This window comes from Chiloscyllium plagiosum, unplaced genomic scaffold (genome assembly GCF_037043375.1).
Source record: "Chiloscyllium plagiosum isolate Xiang-an unplaced genomic scaffold, Cpla_swu_hap1 HiC_scaffold_8, whole genome shotgun sequence".
NCBI classification, from domain to species: Eukaryota; Metazoa; Chordata; class Chondrichthyes; order Orectolobiformes; family Hemiscylliidae; genus Chiloscyllium; species Chiloscyllium plagiosum.
In genome coordinates this window covers 101011218-101031064 of record NW_028270146.1, presented here as the reverse complement: position 1 = coordinate 101031064, position 19847 = coordinate 101011218, and the positions used below count along the sequence as shown (strand labels likewise).

The 19847-nt window shown below is 45.1% G+C and overlaps 1 protein-coding gene across 1 annotated transcript in view; it reads left to right on the top strand.

The window, feature by feature from the left end:
• LOC122553880 (cysteine-rich protein 2-like) overlaps nucleotides 1–19560 on the top strand; it is a 55417-nt gene extending 35857 nt beyond the window's left edge. The window contains exons 3-8 of the mRNA XM_043698337.2: nucleotides 3709–3766; nucleotides 4990–5136; nucleotides 8574–8642; nucleotides 8959–9053; nucleotides 18075–18132; nucleotides 18914–19560. Of these exons, the coding sequence (XP_043554272.2) occupies nucleotides 3709–3766; nucleotides 4990–5136; nucleotides 8574–8642; nucleotides 8959–9053; nucleotides 18075–18132; nucleotides 18914–18978 (492 nt within the window). The 3' untranslated portion in view covers nucleotides 18979–19560. The remainder of the gene's footprint in view (nucleotides 1–3708; nucleotides 3767–4989; nucleotides 5137–8573; nucleotides 8643–8958; nucleotides 9054–18074; nucleotides 18133–18913) is intronic.
• Nucleotides 19561–19847: the final 287 nt, after the last annotated feature.

The following is a 19847-nucleotide window of genomic DNA, read 5'->3' as shown; positions in this document are numbered from 1 at the left end:
GAATGTAGTTTATACTTTAATCCCACCAACTGTTGTTTCAAGATTACAGTTTGTAGAGAAGCAGATGGGTCTGCTGCATCCTGTTAGAAACCATCCGGGACTCTCTTGGCTCTATTCATGGAAGCAGAAAAGTACAAAAGCAAGGAAGTTGGTTAATCCTTCATAAATCACTGTTTAGGTCACAGAGGGATTGTTCAAGGTAACTACACGTTAGGAAAGATGTTGAGAGGTTTACCAGAACATAAAAATTTCTAAAAGGTGACATGAAGTTGAAACTTTTTATCGTGCCCTCATCAGGATCCAAAAACAAGAAAGCCACATTTAGAAAGGATTTCTCAATATCATAGAATCATAGAATCCCTACAGTGTGGAACCAGGCCATTTGGCCCAACAAGTCCACAGCAACCCTCTTGATGAGTAACCCATCCAGACCCATTCTCCTATTCTATTACTCTATATTTACCTCTGTCAAATGCACCTAACTTTCACATCCCTGAACACTATGGGCAATTTTGCCTGACCAATTCATCGAACCTGCACGTCTTTGAATTGTGGGAGGAAACCGGGGCACCTGGAGGAAACCCGTGCAGATGGTAGGAGAATGTGAAAACTCCACACAGACAGTCGCCTGAGGCTGGAATCGAACCCAGGTCTCTGGTGCTGAGAGGTAGTAGTGAGCCGAATATATACAGCATGAGAAGAGAGCGTTTTGGGGATAGCCGATCTCGGCTAGAGCACCATGGTAGTATCCTGACCAAATAGAGTGCACTTGCCTGGTTTGAATTCAATCCATTAGCTTGACTGTTAGTCGTCTCCATGCCAACCGAAGTCCAATGACACATCGTTGATTCTTTCATTTTTGGATTTGGTTTTCTTGCATTTGGGTCCTGATGAAAAGCTTTGACTCCACGTCTCCTTTTCAGCAATGTTTTTGCTAGAATGGCATCAAGAATGAGAGGTGGAATAGAAAAGATTTGCCTTTGCACTGCACTTCCCTCGGCCTTCAGATGCCTCAAAGCGTTTTTGCAGCCAGTGAAATAGTATAAGTCAGTGTGAGCATGAGGGGGTGGCAGTTAGACTGGAGCCAGAAATGTTTTCCTTGGAGTGACAAATGATCATGTCAGATTCGATGGAGCCCATAAACATTGGAGGCCCCTTGAAACAGACCAAACAAGAGGAAGTCGTGTCCACTGGCAGGAGGTTTGATAACCTGAGGGCACAATTTTAAGGTAATTGGCAAACCAACCTAAGGAGCAATGAGAAGAATTTTTTGATTTTAAAGAAACACAAATAACTTTCTTTTGTGTGCATCCACTTGTGATCTGGAACCTCAAATTGCTGGCAACCGATAGTAACTTTGAAAAGGTAACGAGAGTCATGGAGATGTACAGCTCAGAAACAGACCCATCAGTCCAACTCGTCTATGTCAACCAGATATCCTAAATTATTCTAGTCCCATTTGCCAGTATTTGGCCAAATTCCTCTAAATCTTTCCTTTTCATATAGCTGTCCAGGTGCATCTTAAATGTTGTAATTGTACCAGTCTCCACCTCCACCTCTAGCAGCTTATTCCATACATGCATCACCCTCTGCATGCAAAATTTGCCCCGCGGGTCCTTTTTAAATCTTTTTCCCTCTCATTTCAAACCTAAACCCTCTATATTTGGACTGCCCTGCCCTCGAGGAAGGATCTTGGCTATTTACCTTATCCATGCCCTTCATGACTCGATAAACCTTTTGTAAGGTGACCCCTCAGCCTCCAATGCTCCAGGGAAATAAGCCCCAGCCTAATCAGCCTCTCCCAATAAGCTCAAATGCTCCTCCCATCCTGCCCCCTGTAAAAACACCATCCCATTCTCCCAATTCCTTCGTCTCCGCCGCATCTGCTCCCAGGAGGACCAGTTCAAAATACGAACAACACAGATGGCCTCCTTCTTCAAGGACCGCAATTTCCCCCCCGACGTGGTCGACGGTGCCCTCCACCGCATCTCCTCCACTTCCCGCTCCTCCGCCCTTGAGCCCCGCCCCTCCAACCGCCACCAGGACAGAACCCCACTGGTCCTCACCTACCACCCCACCAATCTCCATGTACAGCGCATCATCCGCCGTCACTTCCGCCACCTCCAAACAGACCCCAGCACCAAGGATATATTTCCCTCCCCTCCCCTATCAGCTTTCCGTAGAGACCACTCCCTCCGCGACTCCCTTGTCAGATCCACACCCCCCACCGACCCAACCTCCACTCCCGGCACCTTCCCTTGCAACCGCAGGAGGTGCAACACTTGCGCCCACACCTCCCCCCTCACTTCTCTCCAAGGCCCCAAAGGAAACTTCCATATCCGCCACAGATTCACCTGCACCTCCACCCACATCATCTACTGCATCCGCTGCAGCCGGTGTGGCCTCCTCTATATTGGGGAGACAGGCCGCCTACTTGCGGAGCGATTCAGAGAGCACCTCTGGGCCACCCGGACGAACCAACCCAACCACCCTGTAGCACAGCATTTCAACTCCCCCTCCCACTCCACCGAGGATATGCAGGTCATTGGACTCATCCACCGCCAAACCACAACAACGCGACGGTCGGAGGAGGAGCGTCTTATCTTCCGACTGGGAACCCTCCAACCACAGGGGATGAACTTGGACTTCACCAGTTTCTTCATCCCCCCTCCCCCCACCTTGTCTCAGCCGAATCCCTCCAGCCCGGCACCGCCTTCCTGACCTGCAGTCTTCTTCTTGACCTCTCCGCCTCCATCCTACTCCGACCTATCACCCTCACCTTGACCTCTTTCCACCTATCACATTTCCAACGCCCCTCCTCCAAGTCCCTCCTCCCTACCTTTTATCTTCTGCTGAACACTCTCTGCTCATTCCTGAAGAAGGGCCTGTGCCCGAAACGTCGAATCTCCTGTTCCCTGGATGCTGCCTGACCTGCTGTGCTGTTCCAGCAATAAAGTTTCAACTTTGATCTCCAGCATCTGCAGACCTCACTTTCTCCTCAAATGCTCCAACCCTGGAAACATCCTATAAATGTTTTATGACCCCTTTCAAGTTTAACAAGATCTTTCCTGTCTCAGGGAGACCAGAATTGAATGTGATATTCCAAAAGTGGCCTAACCAATGTCCTGTACAGTTGCAACATAACCTCCCAAATCCTATCCTCAATACGCTGCCCAATAAAGGCAAGTGTATCAAATGCCTTCTACCCATAGTTCTACCTTTTGAGGGACTATGAACCTGAACCCAGAGGTCATTTTGTTCAGCCACATTCCCTAGGACCTAAGGAGCAATGAAAAGAATTTTTTGATTTTAAAAAAAACACAAATAACCACGACCTTACTATTAAGTGTTTAAGATTCAAGAAATAGTTGGAAAAAGGAAAGGGACAGAAAAAAATTTATGGCGAAGTGTTTACAAACTTGAGACTACTTGCAAACTTTTGAAGTTGCTGTTCACTGTGGAGGAATTTCTGATGGGGTGGAGTCGCACTGTCATTGGGATGTGTAACAGGTGATGTGATCAATGCAATACTCCAACAGTGAATGGTGTCAATGCACTGTTGGTTAGCTGTGGGTTGTTAGGATGAACGCTTAATTCCTGAAACTTCTCACATTTACATCAAGGTTCTCTTTTTGTTTTGGAGTCTACTACATTGCGAACAAGTCTTATTTAGTTTGTACTAACTGAGCCTCTCTTCCTATTCCACAGCATGATGATAAACCATACTGCCATAAACCTTGCTATGCCACACTGTTCGGCCCTAAAGGTAAGAGTGAATGCATTCTCCTGAAAGCCAAGTAGAGCTTACCAAGAGACAAAAAGCACTAAACACTGCATAACACTAAGAGAAGTGTCTTGAACCTGATGGAATGCATCGGGATATTCAAAGACATAGCGACAGAGATGGTGGATGTCTCTTCCAAGATTCTTGAGATTCTGAAAAAGTCCCAAAAGAACAGAAAGCTATCAAAGTAATATCTTTATTTAACAAGTGAAGGGGGTAGAAAAGGTAACTATAGGCCAGTTTGCTTTAACTGATATTGGGAAAATGTTAGAGTCTATTAGAAAGAATGTAAGAGCAGAGGATTTAGAAATGCATAATACATTCAAGCAGTCAGCATGGTTTCATGATGGGAAAAGCATGCCTGGTAAATTTATTAGAATTTTTTTTAAGGAGGTAAAAAACAGGATAGATAAGGGAGAAAGCAGTGGATATAATATATTTAGATTATCAGAAGATATTTCACAAGGCAAAACACATTGGCCTACAAAAGTTCATGGTTTTGGAGGTAATATATTGGCATGGAGAGAGGATTGGTTAACTCCTAGAATAAAAGAGAGTTGGGATAAAAGGGGGCATCTTCAGGATGGAACTAATGTAACTAGTGAAGTGCCACAGGGAACAGTGCTGCGCCACAATTATTTACAACACATTAATGATTTGGATGAATTAAGGGAATGTGTCAAGTTATAGTCTGCAGAAAGATAGATAGGTTTAGTGAGGAAAATGTGAGTTTGCACCTTGGCAGGAAAAACAGAGGAGCTGAATATTATTTCTTTGGAAAAAGCTACAGAACAGAGGGATATGGGGTCCCCATGCATGAACCACAGAAAGCTAGTATCCAAGTTCAATGGGTAATAGGAAAGCCAAATGGAGTGTTGGTCTTGGAATAGAGTATAAAAGTATAGAGGTTTGGCTAAAAATGAACAAGGCACTAGTTAGACCTCAGCTGGAATACAGTGAAAAGCTTTGGGCCCCTTGTCCAAGGAAAGATATACTGGCGTTGGAGGTAGTCCAGAGAAGGTTCACTCAGCTGATGTGGATACAGGGATGAAAAGTGAGAACAAGGAATTGTGTTCTAGTATCAGCAATGACCATGTTAAATAGGAGAGCAGTCCCAAGAGTCCAAATAGCCTGTTTCTGTACTTTGTTTTGATGTGATTTCACACCCGCTGCCTCACACTTTTGCTCCTACCTCTTGTTGTCAGGTGTGAACATCGGAGGATTCGGCTCCTACGTCTACGACCAGCCCCCGCCGGCCTCCAATAATCCACCCCCAAGCATGGCCCCTGAGAATCAGGCTCCCAAGGCAGTGGCTCCAAAAACTACAGCCCCTCCCAAGGGCCCCAGTAAAGGTAAGAGGGTCGAGGCCTCTGGGCCCGGCGTGCCCGGCTCAGCCTGAGGGGGTGCGGCCCAGCGCTCCCAGCTCAGCCCGAGGGGGTGCTGCACTGTCGAAGGATTGTTCTTCCTGATAGAAAGTGACGCTGGGAGCCCTCTTAGGCAGACCCTGTGGCATTGTTTAAGATCTCTAGGTTCCTGTACCAATATAGGTAAAATACTCTATGCTACTTTCTCCCCACCCCCACCCCCACCCCCACCCTCACCCTCCTCTAGCTTATCTCTCCACCCTTCAGGCTCTGCCTTTATTCCTGATGAAGGGCTTTTGCCCAAAACGTCGATTTTACTGCTCCTCAGATGCTGCCTGAACTGCTGTGCTCTTCCAGCACCACTAATCCAAAATCGTGTACTAATATCTCTATCTCAATCAATGTAAGACTATTTGATTGTTATCATGTCACACCTTTTTTGGGAGCTTATTGTGCCTAAATTGATTGCCACATTTCTGACATTGCAATGGTGATTGTGCTCCACAAGTAGTACTACAGTTGCAGAGCACTTTGGGATGTTCTGAATGTAGCCTCTTAGAGATATTTGTGTTTGTAATTTTAAACTATCAGTTCTTCTCTGTTGAGTTTGGATCAGTAGTCAGTGGTTTCTGCCTCACAGCAGGAACAAGGCTAATAAAGGCTTGAGTCTATCTCTCCATCAACCCATCTCTCTTTCTCGTGTGCGCTCTCTCTCGCACTCTCTCTCTCTCTCTCTCGTCCTCTTTCTCTCGCACTTTTGCTTAACTTCTCTCTTGCACTCATGCTCTCCCTCGCATGAGTGCAAGGGAGAGCATGCACTCTGTCTCTTGCATGCTCTCCCTGTCACTTGCTGTCAGTCTCACGATCACTATCTCTCTCGTGCTCTCTCGCTCCCTATCTCCCTCTTGTGTTCTTCTCTCTCTCTCATCGTTCGCACTGTCTTTCTCTCATGCATGCTCTCTTTCTCTCTCTCGCTCTTGCATGCTCGCGCTCTCATGCTCTTTCCCCTCTTGCGTATTCACTCCCCCCTCATGTGCTCCTTCTCTCATGCATCTTCCCCTCTCGTGCGCGCATGTGTGCTCTCTCTACCTCTCTCTCTTGCTCTCTCTCTGTCTTTCTGTTTTCATTCAGCAACTCGCTGAGTGTTTCCAGTGTTTGTGCCTGTCCTCCTTTATTGTTGGCTCCTTGTGTAACCCGACCAGTCGCCCATGTTTTCGTTCCAGTGACTCCATTGTGAATAATGAATGCTGCAAAGTCCAGTTACATACTCGAGGGCATAGCAATCCTCTGGGCTGCCTCGTTATCCCCGTGCAGCAAGACATCCCTTTGTTTTCACAATTGGCTTTATGTTCAGAATCCATCAGTTGCTATAGAAACCCAGGATGGTGATGAAACATTTATCACGCAGGAGAACATTGTGGTTCGTGACAGGGAATCAGTGATTATAGGCAGATGGAGGTGTACAGCGGTTATGTTATTGAATAAGAAATCTAGACACACTATGCCCAGTCCAACTTACCTCAAATCCTACTGCAGCTTGAGATGGAAACATCAGCTGTTCCTCAATTGTTGTGAAAATGGTTTTGCTAACGTGCTTTAGGGAAGGAAATCTGCCAGTCTTAACGTGTGTGTTTGAATGGATTGCAGATTTGAAGTGATTAGAAGAAGGGTTAGAGAGAAGTTGAATTAATTAGATTTGATTCGGTTTAGTATTGTCTCATGCACTGAGATACAGTGAAAAGTATTGTTTCGCGTGCTAGCCAGACAAATCAGACCTTGCATAAGTACATCAGGGTAATAGAACAGAATGCAGAGTATAGTGTTATAGCTACAAAGAGGTGCAGAGAAAGATCAACTCTAATGTGAGTCTGATAAGTATGGGGAAGAAGCTATTCTTCAATATATTGGTATATGTTTTCAAACTTTGGTAACTTCTGCCGGATAGCAGAGGATGGAAGAGTCTATGACCGGAGTGGGAGGGGCTGCTTTCTGTGGCTGCAGGAAGTGTAAACCGCGTCATTGGATGGAATTGACCCCATCCCATCCCACAGAGAGAGCTAGGTTTCACTGCCTGAAAGGGGACGTCGAGGCTGAAACCATCAATCCATTTAAAAGGCATCAGGGTCCGCCCCGAATTCCTGTACCCTCCGGGGGATATGGATCTGGAGCGAGGGCGTGAGGGAGAACGGGGAGGGGCTGTTTTATTTTGATGGCCACCTCCTGTGCTGTGACTGCTTCAACATTTTCCAGAGTATCAAAAAAAGAGGTGCAGGGATGTGGGAGTTTAGTTTAACTGGGCATGTATTCATTACAGATGAGAAGGATTAGAGGGGGATCTGATTGAAATGTAGAGAATTCTAACCGGGATGATCAGACTAGATACAGGGATGATTTTCCCTGCTTGGGGAGTCAAGAACCAAGAGATAGACTATTTAGGATTGAGATGAGGAAAAATATCATCACTTTGGAATTCTCTATCACAGAAGACTGTGGAGGTCAAGTCACTGAATACGTTCAAGAAAGGTAGTTATTTTAGATTTTAAAGGGATCAAGTGGCATGAGGATAAAGCATGAATATGGTAAAGCATGAGATGGAGGATTGTATTGAATGAGGGAGCAGGCTCAAAGGGCTGAATGGCCTACTCCTACTCCTGCTCCTAGTTTCTGTGTTGGGAGGAGGAAGAGGCTGGATTACTTGCCAGGAAGGTTAGCACAGACACCGAAGGCCGAGTGGCCTTTCTCAGCTAGACTGCTGCTCCCCATTCCTGTTCCGACCAGTTCCAGGTTTTGCCTCTCTGAAGGTGCTAAGTGTCACATGAAGATGAGTAGCAGCCTGTCATATCCCCTGATCTGAGAATTCCTGTCTCGTGGATTTGGTACTCAGGCTGAGCAAACAGATTTGGAATGGATTTTCAGGGATGAGTGCGATCTGGATCTTTACATTTGGGGGATAGGGACTAGGTGCTTTTATACTGGCTAGTAGTTTGCCAAATTGAGGGATAGCCTACGAGGACATAGACTGATACATCACCTGCCTGTAAATTTCATTGGTTATAAATAAAGCTGCTCAGTCGACCTAGTCGTCTCTGAAACTATATTCTGTGGACTAACAATGGTTATCACTGCTGCCTCACAGTGCCAGGGACCTGGGTTTGATTCCAGGCTTGGACAACTGTCTGTTTGCACATTCTCCTCCTGTCCGCATGGGTTTGGACAGGCAAGCAGAGATGAAGTAGGTGATCATATCGGGTGATGGAGGCCCAAACGGTCTCACTCCTGAGCTGATCTCTTGTACTTTTCAGCACTGTCCAGCTTGGTCATTTGCTGGGCACGAGGCTAACGTAAGTTGTTTGAAGCTTATAGCATGCATTAATGTTTGGGCATGTTTTCAAACCCCGTAATGGGCTTCTTGTGATCTTTCTCAGCATCAAGCATGACCACCTTTGCCGGGGAGCCCAACATGTGCCCGAGGTGTGGTAAGAAGGTCTACTTTGGTGAGTAATCAATAGATATTAATGTTCGGGAAAGCAGGCACGCTGCTTGGACACTCTTGCTGCGGGTGAGGGAGACATTTAAGCAATAGTATGGAGGTCACTGTTTGTAGGGCTGTAGCTCCGAGCAGACAGAGAGGTGGAGGTCCTCATGCCACACCCTTCCCCCATTCCAAATGTGTGAATGCCTGTCATTTTGTTTTTCTGTAAAACATTGTGCTCTGATTGAGATTGTGGATGAAATTGGAGGGATGTGTTTCAAACAGTGTTGTCTGTCTCTCTCTCTCTCTCTCTCTCTCTCTCCCCGTTTCTAACACAGCTGAGAAGGTGACGTCACTGGGCAAGGACTGGCACCGTCCTTGTCTCCGATGTGTGCGATGCAACAAGACCCTGAACCCCGGAGGCCACGCAGAGGTGAGGGGGACATTAAAAAAACACATTGGCTCCATAAGACTGCCATCAGTTGTTGCTCACAAATACCCTTTAGGGAAAGAAATCTGCCATCCTTACTCCAAGAAAGCAATGACCTAGTGATATTATTGCTAGACTTTTAATCCAGAGACCATGTAATGTTTTGGGGACCTGTATTCAAATTGCATCATGGCAGATGGTGGAATTTAAATTCATTAAAAAGAAAATCTGGAATTAAGTGTCTAATGATGACCATGAATCCATTGTCAATTGTTTGAAAAAGCCCATCTGGTTCACTAATGTCCGTTAGTGCCATCTTTACCTAGACTGGCGTGCGTGTGACTCCAGATTCTCAGCTCCATGGCTGACTCTCAACCATCCCTTGCAATAGCCTAGCGAGGCCCTTGGCTCAAGGCAATGAGGGAAGGATAGGAAATGCTAGCCTTACCAGTGATGCCCACACTCCTTGAAAGGCCACAGGAACAAAGGCAGCAAATCTTGTCAGAACTTTGTCCTTTTTATCACGTTTGGGCTTTTACATTGGGATGGAACCCCTTTAGCTTTATTATAATAAGTAAACCATGAAGGCCCATTGTATCAGAATGAGGCAGAGCACTTCCATAGAAAACATTGCACACCCCAAGACAGGATCCAAGTGAGGGCTACAACCCTTTTCAATAGCTTGTGACAATATAAAGACAGAAACTGCATTTTTGCAGTGCATTTCATGGTCTCAGTCCATCACAAAGTACTTAAAAACCAGTAAGGGGAGGCGATGGCCTAGTGGTATTTTCACTAGACTATTAATCCAGAGACCCAGTAATGTTCTGGGGACCTGGCTTTGAATCCTGTCACAGCAGATGGTGGGACTTGAATTCAGTCTAATGACTGAAACTGTTGCTGATTTGTGGGAAATAACCAACTTATGGTTCATTAATGTCCTTTGGGGAAGGTAACTGCCATGCTTACCTGTTCTGGCAAGACCCCTTTGCCTCTCTCCTTTCACTCCACAATTGCCCCGTCTTTTACCTCCTAAGCCTAAGGCCTTAGAGGTGGTAATGCCTCCGAACCCTTCTTTCTTTTTTTAAAACTCTTGCTTTGACCGAGTATTTGAGTTTTGTAACCAGATCAGTGAGTTAGCCAAAATAGCATTGAACTTTAAAACGATCCTTTCTGTAAAAGCAAGGCTCCAGAATTTTCTGATACTCCTCATCACTGTCAGAGGTACATTAAGGCTGCAGAGAAAGCTTTCAAGCAATTGTGTGTTGGTGCTCTCATAATGGAATCCACTTCATTTAAGAGAATCTGTATTAGATGTTCAACTTATGGGAAAATGGCTCTGGCTGCTGGAGTGCAGATGTGCTGTGGGAAATGAACCTTCTGTCTTTTAATGTGCAGCTGCAGACGGTTCCGGCCTAGTTTTATAATCCGGTAGAACATTTGCGCAATATTAAAAAGGGTATTTGGAGAAGTGGGTCAGACTGGCACCAAAGGCAAATACTTTCATTTAAATTAAAAAAAAACCATGGATGTTGGAGATCTGAAATAAAAGCAGAAAGTATCTTTGGAAAACCTGGGTTTTGACTAAATGATGCCTGGGCTGATATCACCACATAATACAGTCAGGGAGATCTGTGACAGAGAGGAATATCAGAGATTATTAACAGAGACTGTGGCTCTGGACATATGATGATTTTGAGAAACAGAATGCACTGCGGAAACTCAGCAGGTCTGGCAGCATGTGTGCAGAGAGAGAGGAAAACAGAGTTAATGTTTGGAATCTGGTATGTCTCTCCTTCAGAATGAAACTGAAGAGGAGTGATCCTGGGCTCGATATGTTAACTTTGTCTCTCTTCTCACAGTCACTGGCTGACTTGACAGATTCTCCAGCAATTTAAACAATTTAAATTTGTAAAATGCCATAGTCATACAACACAGGAACAAGCTTTTTGGCCCTCATGCCGATCAGGTTTCCTAAATTGAACTAGTCCCATTTGCCTGCATTTGGCCTATATCCCTCTAAACTCTTCCTACCCATGTACCTGTCCAAATGTCTTACAGTTGAAACCACTCCACCACTTCCTCTGGCAGCTCATTCCATACACACACCAACCTCTATGTGAAAAAGTTTCCCCGGGTCCCTTTTTAAATGTTTCCCCTCTCACCTTAAACCTATACCCTTTAATTTTGGACTCCTCTACCCTTGGAAAAAGACCTTGGCTATTAACTTTATCTGTTTCCCTTGTGATTTTATGAACCTCTATAAGGTTACCCCTCAGTCTCCTACGCTCCAGGGTAAAAAGTCACTCCTTGTAACTCAAACCTTCCAGTCTCGGTAACACCTTGTAAACCATTTTTCAGCCTTTCCAATTTAATTCAGGGCGACCCCTGAATTGTATAGAGATTCCAAATTCCTATCAGTGTCTTGTACAGCTGCAACACAATGTCCACAAGGCGGTAAACCATTGAACTGTTATACTAACAAATTCCCACCTCTATTCCCCACCATCTATTAGCTGCCGTCAATGGGCTGCTCACTCTCCTTGGCATATCTTGTAATGATAAAGGAGTTTTCTGAATGCAAAGGGGTTCAGCACACATAATTAAGCCCCATCTGCCTTTGTGAACAGAGATACCAACTCACCCAGATGCCCACCTGACTCTGATTTCCATCATATTACACTCACTTTGCAAGTTCTCACAAGTTTGACCTTGAACTCTGGAGTGGGAGTGAAAAGTTTAGCCAAGGGTGATGCAGCAAAATGCTTGGAGTGAACCAAGGCAAGGGATGGGGAGTGTTGGAAACTTGAAGGTTTGCCCTCTTGTAACACACACAATCCCTACAGTGTGGAAGCTGGCCATTCAGCCCATTGAGTCCACACCTACCCTCCAAAGAGCACCCCCACCCTATAACCGTGCAGTTCCCATGGCTAGCCTGCACACCTGTGGGCATTGAGATAATTTAGCATGGCCAGTCCACGTAATCTGCACATCTTTAGACAGAGAGGAACCTGGAGGAAACCCACAAAAATACTGAGAGAATGTGCAAACTCCACATAGTCACCCAAAGGTGGAATTGAACCAGGGACCCTGGCAGTGTGAGACAGCAGTGCTAACCACTGTGGCATCGTATCACCCATGATGATTCTATGAATATCTCTGAATCATTCTATGATGACACCATCAGTCAATGTCAATAAAGTCTCCAATTTTTCTCCCTGTCACATAGTTCTTCCTGACCATAAGTGTGGCCATATCAGCCAGGACATTACTTTATCGAAATCCAGGTTTTCCAAAGATACTTTCAGTATTTCATATGATTTTCATTCACTCACGGGATGAAGGTGTCAGTGCTCGATCAGCATTTATTGCCCATCCCAAATTGTATAGAGGGTAGTTGAAAGTTAACCATGTTACTGTGGGTCTGCAGCTATGGTTACCAGATTCCCTCCCTAAGGACATTAGTGAACCAGATGTGTCTTTTCTCCCACAGTTAACAACAGATCCATGATCATCATTAAACTCTTCAGATTTTTTTAAAAATAAAGGTCCAAGTCTACCATCTGCCATTGTCTAATTCAAACCCAGGTCCCCAGAATCTGCGGGAACAGTCCAGCAATGATACACTAAATCACTATCTCCCCATGATCTGCAGTCACTGACGATCGCTGAAAAAGCAAGCGGAAAGACATTACAATTTATAAAAGTTGCATGCCAATGCCAGACCAAACTATTAAAATAAACTGTGAAGAGAAATCAGAGTTAACATTGATTTCTCTTCACAGATGCTGCCAGACTTGCTGCGCTTTTCCAGCAATTTGTTTTTGTTTCTGATTTACAGCATCTGCAGTTCTTTCGATTTTTATATTCTAAAAAAATGCTCTGTTTGTTTGTAATTGCTGGCTACACTAATATTTATTGCTCATCTCTAATTGCCCTGGGAAGGATGCAGTGGGCTATGTCACTCATTCTAAGTAGTGTCCCAGGAGTCCTGGGGCCAACATTTATCCCTCAGTCACATCACAGAAAGTATGGTCATTATTACTGTGTGGGAAATTGCTGTGCACCAATCAGTTGCTGCATTTCCCACAGTCTAAAAGGGATGGAAGACCCCTTCAGCCAACAAGGCATATTCCAGACTGCTCACTATCAGCTTGCAGGACCATGAGTGGCAATGAGGTTGAAATTAACTGTCTCTTTGTAGCCATGAGCTTAGGGCTCAGGACCCAATTGTGAGGATTGCTTTAGCAAGGAGTTAGTAAAATAATGTCAACAACATTTTACTCACAGAAGGAATACCCAAATTGTCGACTCAAACAGTCTCACTACAGGGTAGCTCTTGGGCCCATCATTAGCATTGGAGTGCCTCTCCCCTGCTCTTTCCCTGTAATCCTGCAAATGTTTCCACATCAATTATTTATCGAGTTGCCTTTATAAACTTCACTGCTTTCATCACCCTTTCATTGCTTAGGGTCCTGATCTGAACTTACTGCATTTAAAAATAACAATTCCTCTTTGTCTCACTCTCTCCGCGCTCTCTCCAATCATCTCCATAGTGTTTTGCTGTTACCAGCTCTGTTTACCACTGGAAACATACTGTTTTGTAAGCTCCTGTCAGATGTTCTGTCACATTAAGGGCACAATGTAAATGCAGCTTGTTGTTATTGCCGTGTACCCCACTACATTTCATTTTCCTCTTTTAAAACCTACCTCTCATCGAATCCTGACAATGTGAAAGCAAGCCATTCGGCCGATCCGTTCCACCCACCCAACCCTCCGAACAGCATCCTACCCTATCCTTGTATTTCCCATTACTAAACCACCTCACCTACGCAACCCTGGACACTATGGTGCAATTTCTCATGGCCAATCCACCTAATCTATACATCTTTGGACTGTGGGAGGAAACCAGAGCACCTAGAGGAAATCCACACAGACATGGGGATAATGTGCAAACTCCACAGCCAGTTGCCTGGAGGTGAAATCGAACCCAGGTCCCTGGCGTGTGAGGCAGTGGTGCTAGCCACTGTGCCGCCCACAACGAGCACTTGCTTACTTGAATCAATCTCCAAATCGAAGGCTTCACTCTCTGCCTGCTGCCAGGGTTACACAGAATGATATATTGCTACTGTAGCTTTGTTATGGTGGACGTGTGTTTAATCAATCTGTCATGGTCCATATCTGGAAACCTATCGCATATCAACACTGGGGAATATTAAGGATGCAATTTGAGGCGTACTTGATTACAAATCTACTGAAACATATCTCAGAGATAGAAGCCAATTCAGATGCATTTAAACCTAACGTACTTCGATTTCCATTCTAATCATGAAAAATAATCATAAATACAAGTCTTCCTTTTATGTCCTCCAGAGTGCTGGAGAGAACACACGTCCTGCTCTTCCAGTTAAGGCTGTGGAAGTCTTTAACCTCCATCCCGACAGCAGATGGGGCCTGAAATCTGATGGAACACCCCATGTGCAGCAACCCCCTGGCACTGCACACAATTTCCAGTCTGGATTCTGTGCTCGAATCTGAGGGATAGGCCATAAACCTTCTGATTCTAAAATGACAGTCCAACTACTGAATCAAGGCTGCTCAGTAGTTTTGCTGTTGGACCTTTGACATAGAGTCATAGTCATAGAGATGTACAGCATGGAAACAGACCCTTTGGTCCAACCCGTCCATGCCGACCAGATATCCCAACCCAATTTCATCCCACCTGCCAGCTCCCGGCCCATATACCTCCAAACCCTTCCTATTCATATACCCATCCAAATGCCTCTTAAATGTTGCAATTGTACCAGCTTCCACCACATCCTCTGGCAGCTCATTCCATACACGCACCACCCTCTGCGTGAAAAAGTTGCCCCGTAGGTCTCTTTTATATCTTTCCCCTTTCACCCTATGCCCTCTAGTTCTGGACTCCCTGACCCCAAGGAAAATACTTTGTCTATTTATCCTATCCATGCTCCTCATAATTTTGTAAATCTCTATAAGGTCACCCCTCACCCTCTGACGCTCCAGGAAAAACAGCCCCAGCCTGTTCAGCCTCTTCCTATAGCTCATCCTCTAACCCTGGCAACATCCTTGTAAACTTTTTCTGAACCCTTTCAAGTTTCACAACATCTTTCCAATAAGAAGTAGACCAGAATTGCACGCAATATTCCAACAGTGGCCTAACCAATGTCCTGGGTAAAAACAAGGATTCAGATGCTGGAAACCAGAGTCTAGATTAGAGTGGTGCTGGAAAAGCACAACAGGTCAGGCTGCATCCGAGGAGCAGGAACATAGACGTTTCAGGCAAAAGCCCTTCATCAGAAATAGAGGCAGGGTGCCTGCAGAGTGGAGAGATTTATCTCTCTACTTTCACAATATTTGAAGATTCTGCAAGCACTTCCTTTTTAAGGAAGGGAGTTTCAAAGACTCTAAGACCAAAAAAAAATTGCCCATCTCTATTTTAAATAGTTGTCCCTTATTTTTAAACAATGACCCTTAGTTCTAGATTCTCCCATAAGAGAAAACATCCGTTCCACATCCACCCAGTCAGGTTCCCTCAGGCCTTCAAATCAGTAACCTCTGACTCATCTAAATTCCAGAGGATACAGGCCCAGCCTTTCCTTATAAGGTAATCCACTAGTCCAATAGTCTGCTCTGAACTGCTTCCAATGCAGTAACATCCTTCTGTAAGTATGGTGATCAGTGCTGTACACTGTACTCCAGATTTGGTCTCACCAGTACTCTGTATAACTGAAATATGACCTCCTTACCCTTAAATTCAATTCCCCTCACAGCAAAATATAACATTCTATTAGCTTTCCTAATTACTTGCTGTACCTACACTCTAATCTTCCTCAATTCATGCACTAGGACACCCAGATCCCTCTGCAACCTCTCACCATTTAGATAATGTGCTTTTTTTTAAAATTCCTCCTGCCAAAATAGAGAGTTTCATATTTTGCCACAATGTACTCCATTTACCAGATCTTTGCCCATCATTGAACCTTTGTAGGCTTCCTTTTGTGTTTTAGTTAAGATTTGACTCAAGAAATGTAAATCACTTCCTCACAGCTGATATGAAGCAGAATGTACATGATGCCCTCCACAGTAGGATTACCTGATGAGTGTTGAAGTTCAGGTGCTGAGAGATGGCAGGGCAGTGGGACAGATATCAGCAGTACAGTGACAGCAAGGTGAGCCAGCATGAGTAATGTTTCCCACTGCAGCTCAGTCCATCTTGGAGCAGTTTGTTCAGAAGTTGTGGTCAAACCTGTTACCTCTGCTGGGACTTATAGCAGATCATCCCAGGACTCCAGGAGGGATCAGGGTGATCCAGATGTTTTCTGGTCAGTCAACATCTTGCAAGCCATTTCCTGACTGGTACTCTTAAAATGTCAGGACTTATTAACCCCCCAGTGTGGCTGAGAAATGGGTTTCAATAGCTTACTGTTTGTGTACGGAAGAACATCACAGTTAGTGATGTCATCCTGGTTTATATTAAATGGACACTTTTTTAAATGGGGGTACTTGGCTGTCTTGGTTAGATAACTTGTGCAGATTAAAATGTGGGTTCAGTCCCCATAAGACATTAGTGCAGGAGTAGGCAATTCAGCCCGTCAAGTCTGCTCCACCATTCAATGAGATCATAGCTGAACTGATCATCCTCAACTCCACTTTCCTGCCTTTTTCCCATAACTCTTGATTTCTCATACTGATTAAAATCTGTCCGTCTCAGCTTTAATGACCAGGCTTGGACAGCCCTCTGCAGTAAAGAATTCCACAGATTCACTACCCTCTGAGATCTAATCCAGTCTCATCCCTCTCTTTAAAATATTTTCTAGCTAACTTGTTCAGAGATGTCACTATAAACCTCTGAGCAATTGAGACTTGAACCCAGGCCTCCTGGCCCAGTGGGGGGGACACTGCACCACAAGAGGGCCCTGTTGTCTTAAATGTGTAGCCTGTCATTTGTAGCAGATGTGGTTGTTAATGGGGTGGCCTGTCCCCACCCCCAAACAACATTTGTATATCTTCAATTTGTACTGAGCCAATCATGTCTCTCTAATGGAGTGAGATGCCTCTTGTCCTTTGAATATCCCTCCACTTCTCAAACAAGAAAAGGGACATAAGAGTCATCCAGACTTTGACAAATGCCCATTCCTCCTCCTCCTCCTCCCCCCCACCCCCCCACCCCCCCCCCCCCCCCCCCCCCCAACCCCAACCCCAACTCTATCTTATTGCTGCTGCTAAGGGGAAGGCGCATAAGTTAATTGTGCTGCAGGGAATGGTAGAGCATTGCCTTTGGATGAATGACCTGTTCCTGGGCAGTGCCAGGGTCAGTGCTAGCTACTTAGCCAGCTCTGATAACCAATTGATTGAAATTGGCAGAGGGTCGAGAACAGCTAAGAGGGGAAAGGTCATCAGGTGGAGTGTATACATATGCTGAATTAACTGGTGAACAAAGGGCAAGCTTACAACTGCCTCACTGCATAATGGGAACATGGGCTTGCCCCAGTCCCCACAAGCCAATGACCTTTCCCCAGTTACAGGAAAGTGAACGTCACCAACAAGTCAACGTGCCTGGTGCCTTCATGGTCTCCCAGTGGATTAAAGGCAGGGATTGCTGTGACCAACAATCTTAATGCTTTATCCCAATACATGGAGTCCACCAAAACATACCCAAAGGATGAGCCTGGCAACTGCAACTCATCCTCCAGTCGTGTCCCTTTGCCAAAGTTTATTTTTTTTTTGTTGAGGAAAGCAATTTGTGTTCCTGAAGTGCTTTTCAGCAGGTCCAGGACATCCCAGAGTGTGTCACAGCTAATGACATGGCTTTGTGAAGTGCTGCCACTGTTGGTATGTAGGAAGCATGGCCCATTTCAAAACAGTGGGATCCCAGGAAAAGCCACTTGCAAAACAGTCTGGGGATTTTATCTTCGTTGAGGGGGCTGTTTAAGGTGAGCAGTTGGTATGTGAGTGCAGTGGTAAGGTGCTGAAATAGTTTTTCTGTTTGTCTCTGCACAGCATGATGGACAACCCTACTGCCACAAGCCCTGCTACGGAATCCTGTTTGGACCAAAAGGTAACAATGGTCTCAACTATCAGAATTAACACACAAGTGGGGAATTGCTGCTTATCTTGACCTACTGACTTCATTATAACTAAAACTGATCCACATCTGTCTAGAATCCATTGGCTTATGTGTGGAACTGATCCCCCTCTCACTGGGATCCAGTGGCCCATAGGTGTAAACTGATCCGGCCCTTCTCAGTGGGTCCAGTGGCCTGTAGGTAGAACTGATGCCCCTCTCTGGGATCCAGAGGTTCACAGGTGTAAAATTGATCCCCTTCTCATTGGGATCCAGTGGTCTGTGGGTACAACTGATTCCCCTCTCGCTGGGATCTGGTGGCCCATGTTTGGAACTGATACCCCACCCCACCCCTTCACTGAGATACAGTGACCTGCAGGTGGAACTGACTGCCCATTCACTGGAATCTGGTGACCCATGGGATCCAGTATAATCACCTCTCAGTTGAAATGCTACTTGTTGTAGCTTTGGAAGATTGATTCAGCAGTCAGTCTTATCTGTCTGATGGTGACTGGCATTAGGGAGAGGAATTTCAGAGCCTGGCATCTCTGCAGGGCCCCTGGCTGTTGGGGCAATGATCAGCAAGGGGCTAGAGTTACAGAAGAGGAAAGGATTTTGAAAAGCTGGAGACAATTACAAAGGGTAGGGAGAGGTCAGACCTTAGAGGGATCTGAGCAGACGGCTATTTCAAGTTAAAATGCATGGCCTTTCTGTTTAATCCTGTATGGCAGTGCATCTTCCTCAATGGCCATCTGTTTCCTTGCTGTGTTTACAGGGGTCAATACCGGCGTTGTTGGGAGCTACATCTATGAGAAGAGTGATGCTGCTGGGGGCCAGTGATGGCTTTCATACACTCCAGGAAGATCCAAGTTCAATGTTGTGCTGTTTACCCGCTAACGCAAAGTGCTGGGGACACTGTCTTCACTGTAACACACAGTAACAATAGTTTAGAACTAGGCATGTTCAGACGTATTCCATGTAGTGTGCAATCTGTGAGGGATGGGACAGGGCTGCCCTCACTACCTGATGGCCTCCGATCACCCTCTCGAACTTTAACGTAGCTCCGAGCTGTTGGCAGCTCTTAAAAACACCGCAGACCTGCCAAAACTCTTGTCGGATCTCAAACCACAGAGTGATGGTCAGGGTTAAAAGCCAGCAAATGTTTTTATTTTGAGCTCTACTGCAGTACCTATAAGTCACAACATCTTGATCTCTCCTAGTATTATAAGCTGCTTGTCCCCTCATCATTCACTCCATTGTGATTTCAAGCACCACAGTATTATATTGTGCAAACTACGTTTTAAAAATCTTGTTCTTTTTCTAAAGAAAGCACCAACAAAATGAAGCACCCTGTTACATCGCATTAAATAAAATATTAAATGCTTGTCATTACCTTTATTGATAATAAACTTATGCCACATATTTCTGGGCGTCTCTTCATTTTAATCATTTACTTCTCAGCTGCAAAGTTAAATTTTATCCAATCTATGTTTCCTCTCCTAATCTCTTCTGAGGGAATACACTCTTACTGGGAGCGTTTGTATAGATTTAAACATCTCTGGTCTCTTACCCAAGTGATTCTAGACTGTGTTGAGAGGAAGGGAGCTGGAAGAATCCAACCTCAGCAACTCTCCTCCTTTGTCCCCACACCCTGCACACTATCTCTATCCAACTATGTTCATTTTTGGGCACACTTTCAATTAAATTGG